Genomic DNA, 13,906 nt, shown 5'->3' on the forward strand with positions numbered 1-13,906 from the left:
ACACAGGAACTAGCCCCATGAAGAGGATGGCCCAGAAGTGGCCACGGAACCAGTGAAAGGAATTAGGAGCTAACGCCAGAAGGACTAGAGGTGCTCATGGCGGCCAGGACTGGGGAGAAGAGATAAGGACGAAAGCTGGCGAGGGTGAAACGGGCAGGAGTGTGATCCTGAATGACAGTATCAAAATCACCAGGTTGGGGGGGGAGGGGCGTCCACAACACCTGATCACTGCTCTCAGGACATGCCAGCCTTCCAGAATCCTGTGCTCTACACATGCCTGTCCACCCTCCAAGAGGACTCCCCACCTGTCCCACGCGACCCCTCCCTGAAGCCCCCCATTGGAGTGTGCATTAGTCCCACATCTAAACACCGCACACCCGACGTGTCGTCATTCTCTCACAGCGACCTGGACACATGGCCCACACTTTCTAGCCCACCTAACGGTAGAGGCAACCATGTGGCGGACACCTTGCCGATAAAACGTGAGTGTCAAGGACGTAGGTAGCTGCCAAGCCACGAACACAAAAACCAGCCACAAATAACTCCTTTCCAGCTGAATTAAGAGGACTTGGAGAGGACCCAAGAACCGAGCCACAAGATACAGAAAGACAAGCTACTGAGTAAGTGTGTGGGGTGGCTCCCCACCCCCACCAACCCGGAAAGGTCTACAAACATGACTTCCGGTGTGTTTTGTTTTGGTTTTTTAACTAAGTCACTAAGATTAGGGGCTTGTTTTGCTCAGAAGCTGACACCAGTGACAGAATTAAGAAGACTGGACTGGGTGAGCGCTTTGAGAACAGGAATGTTTATTTTTATGGATTTGAATGCAGGAACACAAAAGGCCCTCAAATGTTGGCCCAAAGAATTACCTAAACTACAAGCTGGACCAGTACCCTTGGCCTCCCACTGTGCTCTCAACCAGAAATGGACTTTAAGGGCTGAAAGAGAGCCTGGAAACTTGGTTCCCAAAGCTCAGTGTGAGTCTCCCAGAACCCTGTTAAAAAAAATTGACTCAGGCTGCCAACTCCCCCGCAAACCCCCCATTAGGTTCCTACCGGTAAGGCATGAGACTCCGAAATTTACATTCATCCTCTAACTGGGAAATAAACTCTGGCAATTTACAAACGAAACTGTTAGTTTACAAATGCTAAGTAACTAGAGGAAGGTGGCCTGGTTTCCTTTTACTATTTATTCACTATTTTGGTAAACCAACAGTGTTTGGTTCATTTAATCCTCTCAACAACCCTAGGAGATGGGTGTCGTGATTATTCCCATCTCACAGATGAGGAAACTTGCCTTTGGTTGGGTAAGCGGTAGAGTTCAGATCTATACGGCAGGCACTTCAGCTCCAAGGCAGGGGGGAAGCAGCTCCACGGTATCTCCTGGATTAGAGCTCAGGGCTGTACACATGGGCCTCTGGCAAGGGTACGGGCATCCAGCCTGCTTTCCTCCATTCGCTCCCACACCCTGGCAAACAGCCCAGTAAGGGGTTCACCGAGAGGCAGCCGCCCCTCATCAGTCGGGACAGCAGTCCGGCTCCGGTAGTTACCAGATCTGCCTCACCTCATCAGAAAAGTCCGGAGGTGAGAGAGATGATGGAAGACGAGACGCAAAAGGCAGGTCCTGAAGGATTCTGAGTGCCACCCTTAAGACCTGCTCTTGAAAGCCGTTGGGAGGTATGAGAGGTTTTTAAACAGGAGGACGGCATGGATCTTAGGGGAAAGACTGGTGGGGGGAACCCATTGCGAGGAGGAAAAGCCAAGGGAGGCTGGAACAGAGGAGAGGGACACACGCTCCAGGAGGACGCGCACCTCTGTGCCTTTCCTTCCCTTCGGGTCTCACACATTCACATTCTGGAAGCGCCTGCCGAATGAAGGACTCCAAGGGCATGTCTCAAGTTCAGCTGAAGGGATCTGAGGTCAGCAACATCAGCAGGAACAGACAGGTTGGTGCCTTAGGAACTCGATGGCCAACAACACACAGGGCAGATCGGGCAACGCCATGATAGAGAGAGGGTGGAACCTTCTCGTGTGAGCGTCTGAGAAGGGCGTGGTCACTCCCGGACATGAGCTGTAAATGTCTGCTGGGGGTTACCTGTCACAGCCAGGCAGACACAAGCCTGAGCACTTGGGCGGCTGCATGGGCTGAGGACATGGGCACCACACCAACTGGCACACTGCAGACCTCCCCCCGCCCACCGATCTGTGCTGTTGCTGACAAGTGTCCCAACCTCTCTGGAGATGCACTGCCTTACAGGACCGAGGACTGCCTGAGACACTGATACAGCGAGCAAACGAGGCTGAGCCCCAGGAAGCGTTCAGCAGGTGTTAGTGACGATCAGTACTGCTGTCTCAGTGGACCCAGCCCCGAGGGCTAACCACCTTCGCCCTAAGTGCCCAGCAGGAACTGAAATGCAGATCCCCAAAATACCTTCCCAGAAGGAAGGACCCTCATCTGCATTTTTAATCGTGTCTTGGAAAATACTGCTGAAATAGGTAAACACGAGTTTGTTTCGTTTTAAAGATTTTATTTATTTGAGAGAGATACCGAGGGGGGAGGGGGGAGAGGGAGAGCAGACTCCCCACTGAGTAGGGACCCTCCCCCAAGCAAGACTTGATCCCAGGACCCTGAGATCACGACATGAGCAGAAGGCAGATGCCCAACTACCTGAGCCACCCAGGCGTCCCGATAAACATGAGATTTAACTTCTAAAAAAAATTTAATCCTGCCCTCTATCTTACATTTTTAGTTATCTCACACTATGTACATAATATAAAGAGATCTTAGAAGGATTAATCTTGAAATGGCTCAATCTTTGGGTCCCCGGCTGGCTTAGTCGGAAGAACATGTGACTCTTGATCTTGGGGTTGTGGTTCAAGCCCTATGTTGGGTGTAGAGATTACTTAAAAATATTTAAAAACTAAAAATAGGGCACCTGCTTCCCCTACTTGTGCGCAGGCGCTCTGTCAAAAACCTTAAAAAAAAAAAAAAAACCCTGAAAATAAAAAAATAAAAAATGGACCAATTTTGAAATGGATCTAAAACTTAACATTCCAGTCTTCAGGAACCCCTGGCCATAACAACCAGAGGCCTTAGCTCTGGACTAGGAGACTTTACATTAACAATCATCCCCAGTCTCCCAATTTCAAGGCTCAGATCATTCTCTTACAGGTAGCCACAGGGAATTTGCAGGGCCAAAGAGAAGACGTGAACGCATTCCAAAGCCCTGTCCTTCCCACTGCAGTGCTGGCAACCACCTTTACACAATTCATCAGCACAGAAACACAGAAAACATTTGCAGGGGCTTCAGATTCACACAGAAAAGAAACCCACAGAGACATTCTTGTGTTAGGGGACAGGGTTTGCTGTCCCCACTGAGAACTGACAGGCAAGATTTCGGATAAAGGCTCACAGGGCGCATGACCTCACTGGGTTCCTCACCCCACAGAGCAGGCCAAGCCTGGGAGATACAAGAGGGAGAGGGGATCCCCTGGAGAACTCAAAAAAGGAAATTATCTACTTAATACACCTGATGAATATGAGTTGAGTTAACCCTACTCACATGGAGCAGATGCGGAACTGTGTAAAAACAGACAGAAAAAATCAAATAGAAATTAAAGGAGATGAACTTATATTCTGTTACTCGACTTATTTCATTGCAGAGGCTTAGTAAATTTCAGTACACCTTCAGGGTGTTCCACATCTTGCTTGGGCTTGGAATTATTGTATAAATTGGCCAAAAACTCATCAAACTAAATGCTAAAGAAAGGGGAACAGGGTGAAGCCAAACACAGGGCCCTGAAAAACTAAGCCAGCCTCCTTGTACAAAATGTGTACGTCTGATTGTTAATGAACAACAGGAGATTAACATTAGAAGTTATTCTGGGGAGGGGCACCTGGGTTGCTCAGTCAGCCCGACTTGGTTCAGGCTGCAGTGGTGATCTGAGAGTCATGGCATCCAGTCTGGGCAGAGTCTGCTTGTCCCTCACCCTCTGCTTCTCCCCTACTCCCATGCTCTCTCCCAAATAAATAAATAAACAAAATCTTTAAAAAATAATAAGAAGAACAAATAAAAGGCATTCTAGGGGCAGCCGGCTGTCACTAAAACTTGCAACTCTTGATCTAAGGATTGTAAATTCGAGGTCCACGTTGGGCATAGAGATTACTTAAAAAATTAAAATCTCATGGGGAGCCTGGGTGGCTCCGTCCGTTAAGCACCTGACTTCAGCATCAGGTTCTCTGTTCAGGTCAAGGTCTCAGGCTCTTGGGATCCGAGCCCTGTGTCAGACTATGAGATGCTGAGTGGGAAGTTCGCTCCTCTCTCCTCTTCCTCTCCCCCCAACTCCTACTTGGGCACAGGCACACACTCTGGCTCTTTCTCAAATAAAATTTTAAAAAAAGAAATTAAAATATTTTTTTTAAAAAGCATTCTTAAAAAGGTGCAAAACCCCAGTTTAAAATGAAACATCTCAAGTAAATAATTGAAACATCGCCAAAAAATAAATAAATGATAAAACCAAACCTCTTAGATTGGAAGTCTCCAATCTGACACCAGTGGCAGTCAGATTGGAGACTTAACAGCACTGGCTTTCCAAAGTGACAGTTCACAGACTGAACCAGTGGCAGGGGAGTGGGAACACAGCCACCCTCAGGTGGCCTGCATGCGTGTGGCCCAAAGCCTTCTCTAGGAACGGGTCCTGAGCGGCTAACCACGGGGCGAGGGAAGACAGGGAAACCAGGAGCACATCTCCAGGGAGCTGTGCACCAGGGGAGCAGGACACATCCAGGGCATCTCAGGGGACAGGACAATCTAGTACCAGCTGGATAAGCCTACACCACTTGTTTCCAATAACAGGAAAGAGGAAGAATCAGTCAATAAACCATGATGAAAAAATGGGCTGTTTTGTTTTTAAAAAAAAAAAGAGGCCTAATACCAAATACAAAAGGAAATTCTAGTGGACTTTGTATAAGAAAATGCTTACGGAGATTTAGAGGATGCTGGAATCTAAAAAAGATATATTACAGAAGCAACAGGAAAAACCAGAAAGAAGAGCTCAATAATCTAGAAATCTAAAACCTCTGATCTAGGGGCACCTAGCTGGCTAAGTCAGTAGTGTGTAACTCTTGATCTTGAGGTTGTAAGTCTGAGCCCCCATTGGACGAAGAGATTAAAAATAATTTTAGGGGCGGCTGGGAGGCTCAGTGGGTTAAGCCTCTGCCTCAAGCTCAGGTCATGATCCCAAGGTCCTGAGATCGAGCCCTGCATCAGGGTCTCTGCTCAGCAGGGAGCCTGCTTCCCCCTCTCTCTCTGCCTGCTGCTCTGCCTACCTGTGATCTCTCTCTGTCAAATAAATAAATAAAAACTTTTAAAAATAATAAGTTTTAAAATCTTTTTTAAAATTCTTTAAGAAAAAAAAAAACTTCTGATCTAAATTAAGAGTCAAATGAAAATCTCAAAAAATAAGCACTATTACAAGTTTTTTCAAACATATAAAGACCTCACAGAAAAAAGTCCAATACACAATTCAAAGATACAAAATCAAATTCAAATTAAAACCCTGATATTATTCTTAATCCATGACTTAGAAAAAAAAAGTAATTCAGGTCCTTAAAGTTGACAATGAGCTATACATGCAAACCACTGAGGGTCAGTTGGTCCAAAATTAGAAAATAAAATTTTGCCTTTCACCAGTTATTCCACTTCTGGCTACAGAGAAAAAGGAAAAACGCACCAAAATATACGGGCATGGATCTGCATTACATCGTAATTAGAAATAAACAGTATTCAACAAAAGGGAAGTAAATTATAATTGTTAAATACCACGTTTTGAAGATTTAATGCTATGAATAAATGTTAGCCATAAAAAATTAAGAAGGGAATTGGGTGCCTGGGTGGCTCAGTGGTTAAGCCGCTGCCTTCGGCTCAGGTCATGATCTCGGGGTCCCGGGATCGAGTCCCGCATCAGGCTCTCTGCTCGGCAGGGAGCCTGCTTCCCTCTCTCTCTGCCTGCCTCTCCGTCTACTTGTGATTTCTCTCTGTCAAATAAATAAATAAATAAAATCTTTAAAAAAAAAAATTAAGAAGGGAAAATAAATAAATAATTAATTAAGAAGGGATCAGGATTCAAAACTATTTGGGAGGGGAAGAATAACTTTTTGGTTTTATAGAAAAGGCGTGTGTGTGTTTTGTGAGTTTTAGGGGGAAGACTAAGAAACCAACGCATCAGCAGGTTTACCTGGCTAACAGAAATAAGTCATCCATATTCCTTTCTCTTTCTGTAGCTTTAAATATCTTACCAAAAAAAATTAAAATAGAAAATAAATAAATCTTATACATATTCTTTTGAAAAATACACAATACGGACACCTCCCTGGCTCAGTCAGTCAAGTGTGCAAGTCTTGGTGGTGAGCTCAAGCAGGACGTTGGACATGGAGCGTACTTAAAAAATAAACCAAAATTCTGCAACAATTACCAACACCCATTGTGTACAGCTCCTCCTAAACCCAAGTTCAAGTTTGGATGTCAAAATACCAAAACCCACCAAAACCCCGCTAAGGCCATGTGTGTAGAACTCCATAAAGCTCGTTCCTGGCAGCCTGTGAGTAGAGGGCTACCAGTTCACAAGTTCAGAAAGCAGATGAAATTTGAGAAGAAAAGTAAACATCCAATGAGAAGATGCAGGTTTTCCCTGCAAGGTGGGCCTTGTCCAGGCAGCCCTTCCTGCCCGGACTCATTTCAACTTTCTCGCCTACATCCGGGTACACGTGGAAATCACCAAGGCGGCCTCAGATTTTCAAATCTCTAGACATGCAGAAGGTCAACAGATACAGGATGGTAATCATGGTCAACAGATAACCTCAAAAGACTTGCCCCTTTTTTAAAACTATAAAACTGGAATAACAATGCCAGTGGGGGTCGTGAGCCAGGCTCAACCTTCCATCAGAATCACCTGGAGCACAGGCTTAAACCTCACCCCCACCCCAAGTTTCTACATAATTTACAGAACTGGTCTGGAATGGGTGCCAGAGAACTTGCATTTCTTTTTTTTTTTTTTTCCCCAGAACTTGCATTTCTAACAAGCGCCTGGGTGATGGTGATGGTGATGCCACCGAAGGTGTGAGGGCCATGCTTAGAGGACAGCCGCCCTCAAGCCACCCTTAGACACACATCCTCAAGCATGATGGGTTTCACGTCCACCAGCTCATCTCCAACAGCAATGACTTTAAGAAAATCAGGCCTAAAACAAAGAAAGAAAAAAAATCCATCCTACAAGCACAAAGGCATGTTTGGAATAGCCTTCTCCGTGCATTTAAGAACAAGGATCCCAACAGCAGTGGCTCAGTCCAGCAGGTGCAAACACAGGGCTCAGGGCCAGATGGCCTGACTGGGGATCCTGCTCTACCAAGACACAGCTGTATGATCCCAGGCCATCAGGTGCAAGACAGAGGTCAGAGGTCCTTCCCTAGAAGTGGGAAGCTGGAAACAGCGCCTACCGGAGTCATCAATCTGAGTCCTCACCGGCCCATTTTCATGCACACACCTTGTGAAAAACCCATAAACAGAAAGTGCTCCCAGAGTTCCTTGCCCTAGCCTGAAGTTAAGGAGATGTTTGCCTACTTCATTACTATTTATGATAACCACACCCAAATTCCTTCTTCTACCCAAATTCTTCTTTCCTTAAGAGCGGGGCGCCTGGGTGGCTCAGTGGGTTAAGCCGCTGCCTTTGGCTCAGGTCATGATCTCAGGGTCCTGGGATTGAGTCCCACATCAGGCTCTCTGCTCAGCAGGGAGCCTGCTTCCCTCTCTCTCTCTGCCTGCCTCTCTGCCTACTTGTGATCTCTGTCAAATAAATAAATAAAATCTTTAAAAAAAAAAAAAAAAAGAGGGGGGCCAAGGGGCCAAGAGAGGTCCCCACACACGGAATAAGCCACCATCAAAACAAGCCTAAGAGAGAGCTCTTTTTATGGGCTTTCCCATAAAAAAAAGTTAAAATATCAGAATATGGGAACGATTAAAGCCTGAGGGCTAGTTTAGGGTCAAGAAACAGAAGATCTAATTATCAGCCCAAGCCCAATTAGAGCCCACAGGTTCGGGCCCACCTAGTTCATGGTCCCCGCTACCACATGGAAAACCGGCCACCTGTGTCACCTCTCTGAGCCGTTTTTCACCGGCGTCCTCTCCCAGCTCGGGGACCCTCCAGTGATTTTTGGGGGATAGGACTCCTGGACGGGACCACCCGCATGAAGACCACGAATCACTTCTCCAAAGCCTAGACATCCGGAGACGACCCCACAGGCTTCAAGGACCCCATCTCCGGAGCTGGTCCTCCAAGGTGGAAATGGAAATAATTGCAAAAGGGAAAGCGGCTGTGCCAAAACCGTACTCCAGCTGTGGTTACGTGTGTCCCAGACAAACGCTAACCGTGTTCGAGAACAGTGTTCCCATTCATGAAATAAAGTGAAACGAAACCTGCCCCCACGAGATCCCAGGACACACGGTGTGCGCCGCACGCGGACAAAGGGAGACAGACAGCAGGACGTGGTCACGAACACAGGAGCCGGCGGAGTGTGCAGCTCCGGGTCACGTAGGGCAGATCGGTATATCGGAAGAGTGGGGACGCCGTGGGGGGTGGCAACGGTCCAGGGCCCGAGTTAGACCTCGGTTTAGATAAAGGAGGCTGTTCAGAAGCTGCTTGCTTAGGAAGGAAAAGGTGCAGCTCGGGTTTGTGAGAAGGGCGAATCCGGGCGCGGTGCGGGGCAAGGCGGCAGCGGCTGGAGGCGGGGGGGATCCAGGCGGTGCTCCCCGTGGGCAGGACTTCTCCCGGGGCGGCCTCGGATCTCCCCCTCCCCAACCCCTGCTGCGGCGGCGGCTGCCGCGGCCGCTCCGGCTCCTTCTCCTCCTCCTCCCCGTCCTCCTCCCAGACCCCGGAGGCTGGCGAGGCCGCCGACGCCCAGGCAGGGGCCCCCTGGGAGCCCCGCGCCACCAGGTCCCCGGCTCCCCTCCGCAGCCCAGCTCCCGCCCGCCCGGCGCGCCAGGGCGCAGGCGGGGGACCGCGCGGCCGGCGTGGGGTGCCCCCCCCCGCGGCCAGAAGCCGCGCGGCGCCGGCGGCCGGAGCCCCCCCGCCACGACGCTCCCCCCTCCAGCCCCTGAAGGCGCCGGCGGCCGCGGGCAGGCGCGTGGCGGCGGCGGCGGGGGGATGCGGCCGCTCGGGCGGGGCGCTCACCAGAAGAACACGCGCGAGCAGAGGTTGGCGTTCTGCAGCGGGTTGGGCTTCACGTCCGGGTACACGGGCAGCATCTCGCCGCCGGGGTCGCGCCGCTCCGGGAGGCGCCGGCGGGGATGCTGGAGCTCCGGCGGCCGCGCCGGTCCCCTGGGCGGGAGCCCGAGAACCCGCCGCTTCCGGGAGCGGAGCGCCGGCGGCCCGCCCCGTTCCCGCCCCCCGGGCCGCGCGGCGGCGGCGGCGGCTGCTGCGGCTGCTGAAGCCGCCGCCGGGAGCCGGGAGTGCAGGCGGCGGGACCGGGCGGCGGTGCTGCGCGTCCCCCGTGCGGCGCCAGGCGAGGCCGCCCGCCGCGTCCGATGGAGGAGGGTAGGCCGAGCCGGCTGCCCGCAGGCGCCCACGTGCTCTCACCGGGCGGCGAACTTTGCAGAAGTTGGCGCTCGGGATCCAGGCACCCAGCGGAGGGGGCGGAGGGGAGGAGCCGACCCTGCCCACCCCGCGGCTCGGCGACGCCCCCTGGGCTGCGGCTGGCGGAGCACGTGGGGGAGCCGCCGCGCGGCTTTAGCCTTCTGGGCTTGCTGCCCTCATCAGGACCAAACAAGGGTGCTGTGGGAGGTTCTCCAACGTGAGAGTCAAACCGGTGACCTCGGCCCAGAGCAGGATTTAGCACAGATTAAACTGGTGGAGCTCCGAGACCTAAAGAAAGGTGGCAGGATTGCAAGAACAACGGACTTGGGACGATGAACGCACGCCGTCGCTGGCCGCAGGCGGTTTGCCGCTCACAGGTTGCACTGCGCCCAGGAGCACCTGTCGGCTTTTTGCTGCCCTCCGAGACTGGGGAAGGGGCTAGGCAAAGAAGAGAGCCGGCTTTATGATTCCTTTCATCGTGGCCTCAGAGCCTAGCCTCGTAGAAGTGGCCAACAGAGCCTGCCTTACCGAACACGGGGATGTGCACTGCCGGGACCTTACTTCACTTCCGACTCCAACAAGGCCGGAGTCAAGGAGGTGTTATGACCCCTGTTTTCCAGATCGGAGAGATAAGGCTTAAGGACAAATCTTTTACAGCGTCCTAGAGTCATTAATGATGAAACCCAACCGGGACTCAAGAGTCCAACCTGGTCTGTCCCACTGGTGATGGTCAGTGTGTGCGGAAAGTGCCGGGGGGATGAATGAATGATTGCAGGGCTTCTAATGAACAAAATCTCGGACTCCCGCTCGACGACTTCAGTTGTCCGGTGGCCCTCATTGCCAGCGTGCAGCAGCTTCTCTCCCCCTCCAACCTTAAATGAAGAAAAAAACAAGGTTACATGGTATTTATAGCAAGATCACTTTGTTTTTAAGATTTTATTTGAGAGAGAGCAAGCACAGGCAGGGTGAAGGGCAGAGCGAGAAGCAGACTCCCCGCTGAGCAGAGAACCCCTCGCAGGACTCATCCAAGGACTCCAGGATCTGACCTGAGCCAAAGACAGCCGCTTAACCGACTGAGCCACCCAGGTGCCCACCAAATCACTTTTTTTTAAATATTAGGTGAATTCTACCCCCAAGGGGTGATTCAAGCTCACCACAAGAGATCAAGAGTCCACGCTCTACGGACTGAGCCAGCCAGGTGCCCCAAGATCATTTTATTTTTTTGTAATTTCCCATTTCCCATGGCTAAAATGGTGTTATGGATCTTGGCTTTTGGTTACCTGAGGTGGAATAGGTAAAAGGAATTAAGAGTCCACTCACCGTGATGAGTACAGAGTAATGTAAGGAATTGTTGAATCATTATACTGTACACCTGAAACTAGTATAACACCATGTGGGGCGCCTGGGTGCCTCGGGCGGTTAAGCATCTGCGTTCTCTCAGGTCATGATCCCAGAGTTTTGGGATCAAGTCCCCCCTCCGGCTCCCTGCTCATTCGGGAGTCTGCTTCTCCCACCCCGTGCTCATGCATACACGCTCTCTCACTCTCTCACTCTCTCTTACCCTCAGGAACCAGATATTCCAAAGGCCCATGTTTCCACAAATTAAAAAAAAAAAAAAAAGGCATTTGGGCACCTGGGTGGCCCAGTCATTAAGCGTCTGCGGTCGGCTTAGGTCATGATCCCAGGGTCCTGGGATCGAGGCCCACATCCGGTTCCCTGCTCCTCGGGAAGCCTGCCTTGCCCTCTCCCACTTCCCGGCTTATTTACCCCAATTTCTGTGTGTCTCCCTCTGTCAAATAAATAAATAATCTTTTAAAGAAATGGTTTTTTAGTTTCAGTTATGCAAGATGAAGAAGTTCTGGAAAACAGAGAGAGCAATGTGACTATCGTTGGCAATACTATGTTGTATGCCTGAAACCGGCTGAGAGCGTCAATCTTGGGTGTTCTCAAGAAAACAAGGAAGATGGGGAAGCTGTGAAGTGATGGGTATGCTGATTGGCTTGGTTCAAGGACCTCACACTGTGTGTGCCTAACGAGTCATCAGGTTGTACAGCTTAGAGAAATACAATTTTTGATTGTCAGTTATACCTCAGTAAAGCGGAGGGGGGGGCAATGGCTTTTAAAGAAAGCTTTATTATCTTCAAACATTTTTTGTAAGTCAAATGTGTAAGAATGACAAAATGTTGATAATTTTTAATTGATAGCTGATGGGCGTTTATTATGCTATTTCCTTGATATTTCATGTATGTTTCAGAATTTGTTACAAAAAGGAAGACTATTAGGTCTGAATATTGTAAGAACACTATGAGTATTCAGTTACTGCCTTTGCGTGTGAGATTTCTCAGATAATGCAATCTATAAATCTAAACAATCAGCCCTCTCCTGATTACAGTTCTCTTTGAAACTCCGTGAATTTTCCAGCCCTATAAATGCTCAGCCACCAGGTCTAGTCAAAGCTAAAGGGGCCCCTGGGGCACACTGGGGCACACTGTCGGTTAAGCCTCCGGCTCTTGCTTTCAGCTCAAGCCCTGAGATCAGGGTGGTAAGATCGAGCCCCAAAGTGGGCTCCACACTCAGTGTGAAGTCAGCTTGAGATTCCCTCTCTTTCTGCCCCTTCCTTCTCATTCTCTCTCTCTAAAGTAAACAAATCTTTTTTAAAAGGTTGGGGGGCACCTGAGTGGCTCTGTCATTTAAGTGTCTGTCTTCAGCTCAGGTTATGATCCCATGGTCCTGGGCTCCAGCCCCGTGTTGGTCTCCCTGCTCAGTGGGGAAGTCCACCTCTCCCTCTCCGTCTGCTCTCACCCTGCTCATGCTCTCTCAAATAAATAAATAAAAATCTAAAAAAAAAAAAAAAAAAAAAAAAAAGAAAACCTCTCACTAAAGTTAGAAGCCTAATGACTTCCCTTGTCACCCCTGCCCCAGGCCACTCTCTCCAGCCCCTGCAAGTCTCAGAATGACAGAGGGCTCCCAACTGCCAAAAACACCCTGTCCCTTTAGCTTCTACTGATTTTTGTTTTTCGTTTTTTGTTGTTGTTTTTTAAACTAAGATCTTCTGAAACCTTTTACCATTATTTCCTGTCAGTGAGCTAATACGGTATTTAGAAGGTTGACTGAGAACCAGTGTTGAATTGTAGAGAGAAGATTAGATTTGGAGCCAGGAGACCAAGGATCTAGACTTTTCCTTCGTTACTTAAACTTCCTGACCCTTATTTTTCTTAGATCTAAAACAGGAATCAAAATTCTCCAGGCTTCCTACTTCCTACAGAGTTACTGTGAGTCTCATAACTCATAAGTGTACTTCATGAAACATAAGACAGCATGCAAATAAAAGGGTTTTTTTGGGGCGCATGGGTAGCTCAGTCCGCTAAGCGTCTGTCTTCGGCTCATGATCTCGGAGCTCTAGTTCTGGGATGGAGTCCCACATGGAGTTCCCTGCTCAGCAGGGAGTTTGCTTCTCTCTCCGACCCTCCCCCATCTCATACTGTCTCTCAAATAAATACATAAAAATTTTTTTTAATTTTTTGTTTCATTCTTTCAACAAATGCCTTTGGCTCAATGAATGCCTTTCGGTATATGACAGGCATAGGCACAGAGTTTGCAAAGCTTGACCTGCATATGTTCGTTGATCTTAAATAAACAGTTCAGTACTATAAAGAGGCAGTAAAGTTGGAGAGGAAGTGGAGCAGTTGAAAACCTCACACGTTGCTGGTGGGGATAAAAAAATGTACAACTGCAAAATGACATTACCCAGGAATTGCACTCCTCATAGCCATGGGTTTGGAACCATCCCAAGAGGACCCCCACCACCACCACCATCACAGCCGTGTAATCTGAAATTGGCTGCTGCACTTAAAGGGCAGGGACAGACTCAAGAAAGAGGCAGGTCATTCCAGCTGGAAGGCAGCAGTGATCGCATGTGAAGAGAACTTACATACAAGGCTTGTCTTGCGGGGACAGCAAGACAAAAGCAACCCCACACCCATCAGGCAATTTTTTTTTTCTTAAGATTTTATTTATTTGAAAGAGAGCAAGCATGAGGAGGGAAGGTCAGAGGGAGAAGCAGACCCCCTGCTAGGCAGGGAGCCTGATGCGGGACTCGATCCCAGGACTATATCTGAGCTAAAGGCAGTCATTCAACCAACTGAGCCACCCAGGCATCCCGCCCCCCCACCCCGAACCAGGCAAATCTTAACTAGCTTCACTCACATAGAACAAACAAGTTCTCTCAACACCACATCATTACATCAGGACTACGTCCTCCGGGCAGCCTCTGGCAGAGT

The 13,906-nt window shown here is 49.4% G+C and overlaps 1 protein-coding gene across 1 annotated transcript in view; it reads right to left on the reverse strand.

Annotated features, from left to right (window-relative positions):
- Nucleotides 1-9,458, reverse strand: part of ABCC4 (ATP binding cassette subfamily C member 4 (PEL blood group)) — a 246,336-nt gene extending 236,878 nt beyond the window's left edge. The window contains exon 1 of the mRNA XM_082700685.1: nt 9,225-9,458. Coding sequence (XP_082556811.1) covers nt 9,225-9,298 — 74 coding nt within the window. The 5' untranslated portion in view covers nt 9,299-9,458. The remainder of the gene's footprint in view (nt 1-9,224) is intronic.
- Between the last annotated feature and the right edge of the window lie 4,448 nt (nt 9,459-13,906).

This window comes from Mustela nivalis (assembly GCF_964662115.1).
Source record: "Mustela nivalis genome assembly, chromosome: 15".
Taxonomy (NCBI): Eukaryota; Metazoa; Chordata; class Mammalia; order Carnivora; family Mustelidae; genus Mustela; species Mustela nivalis.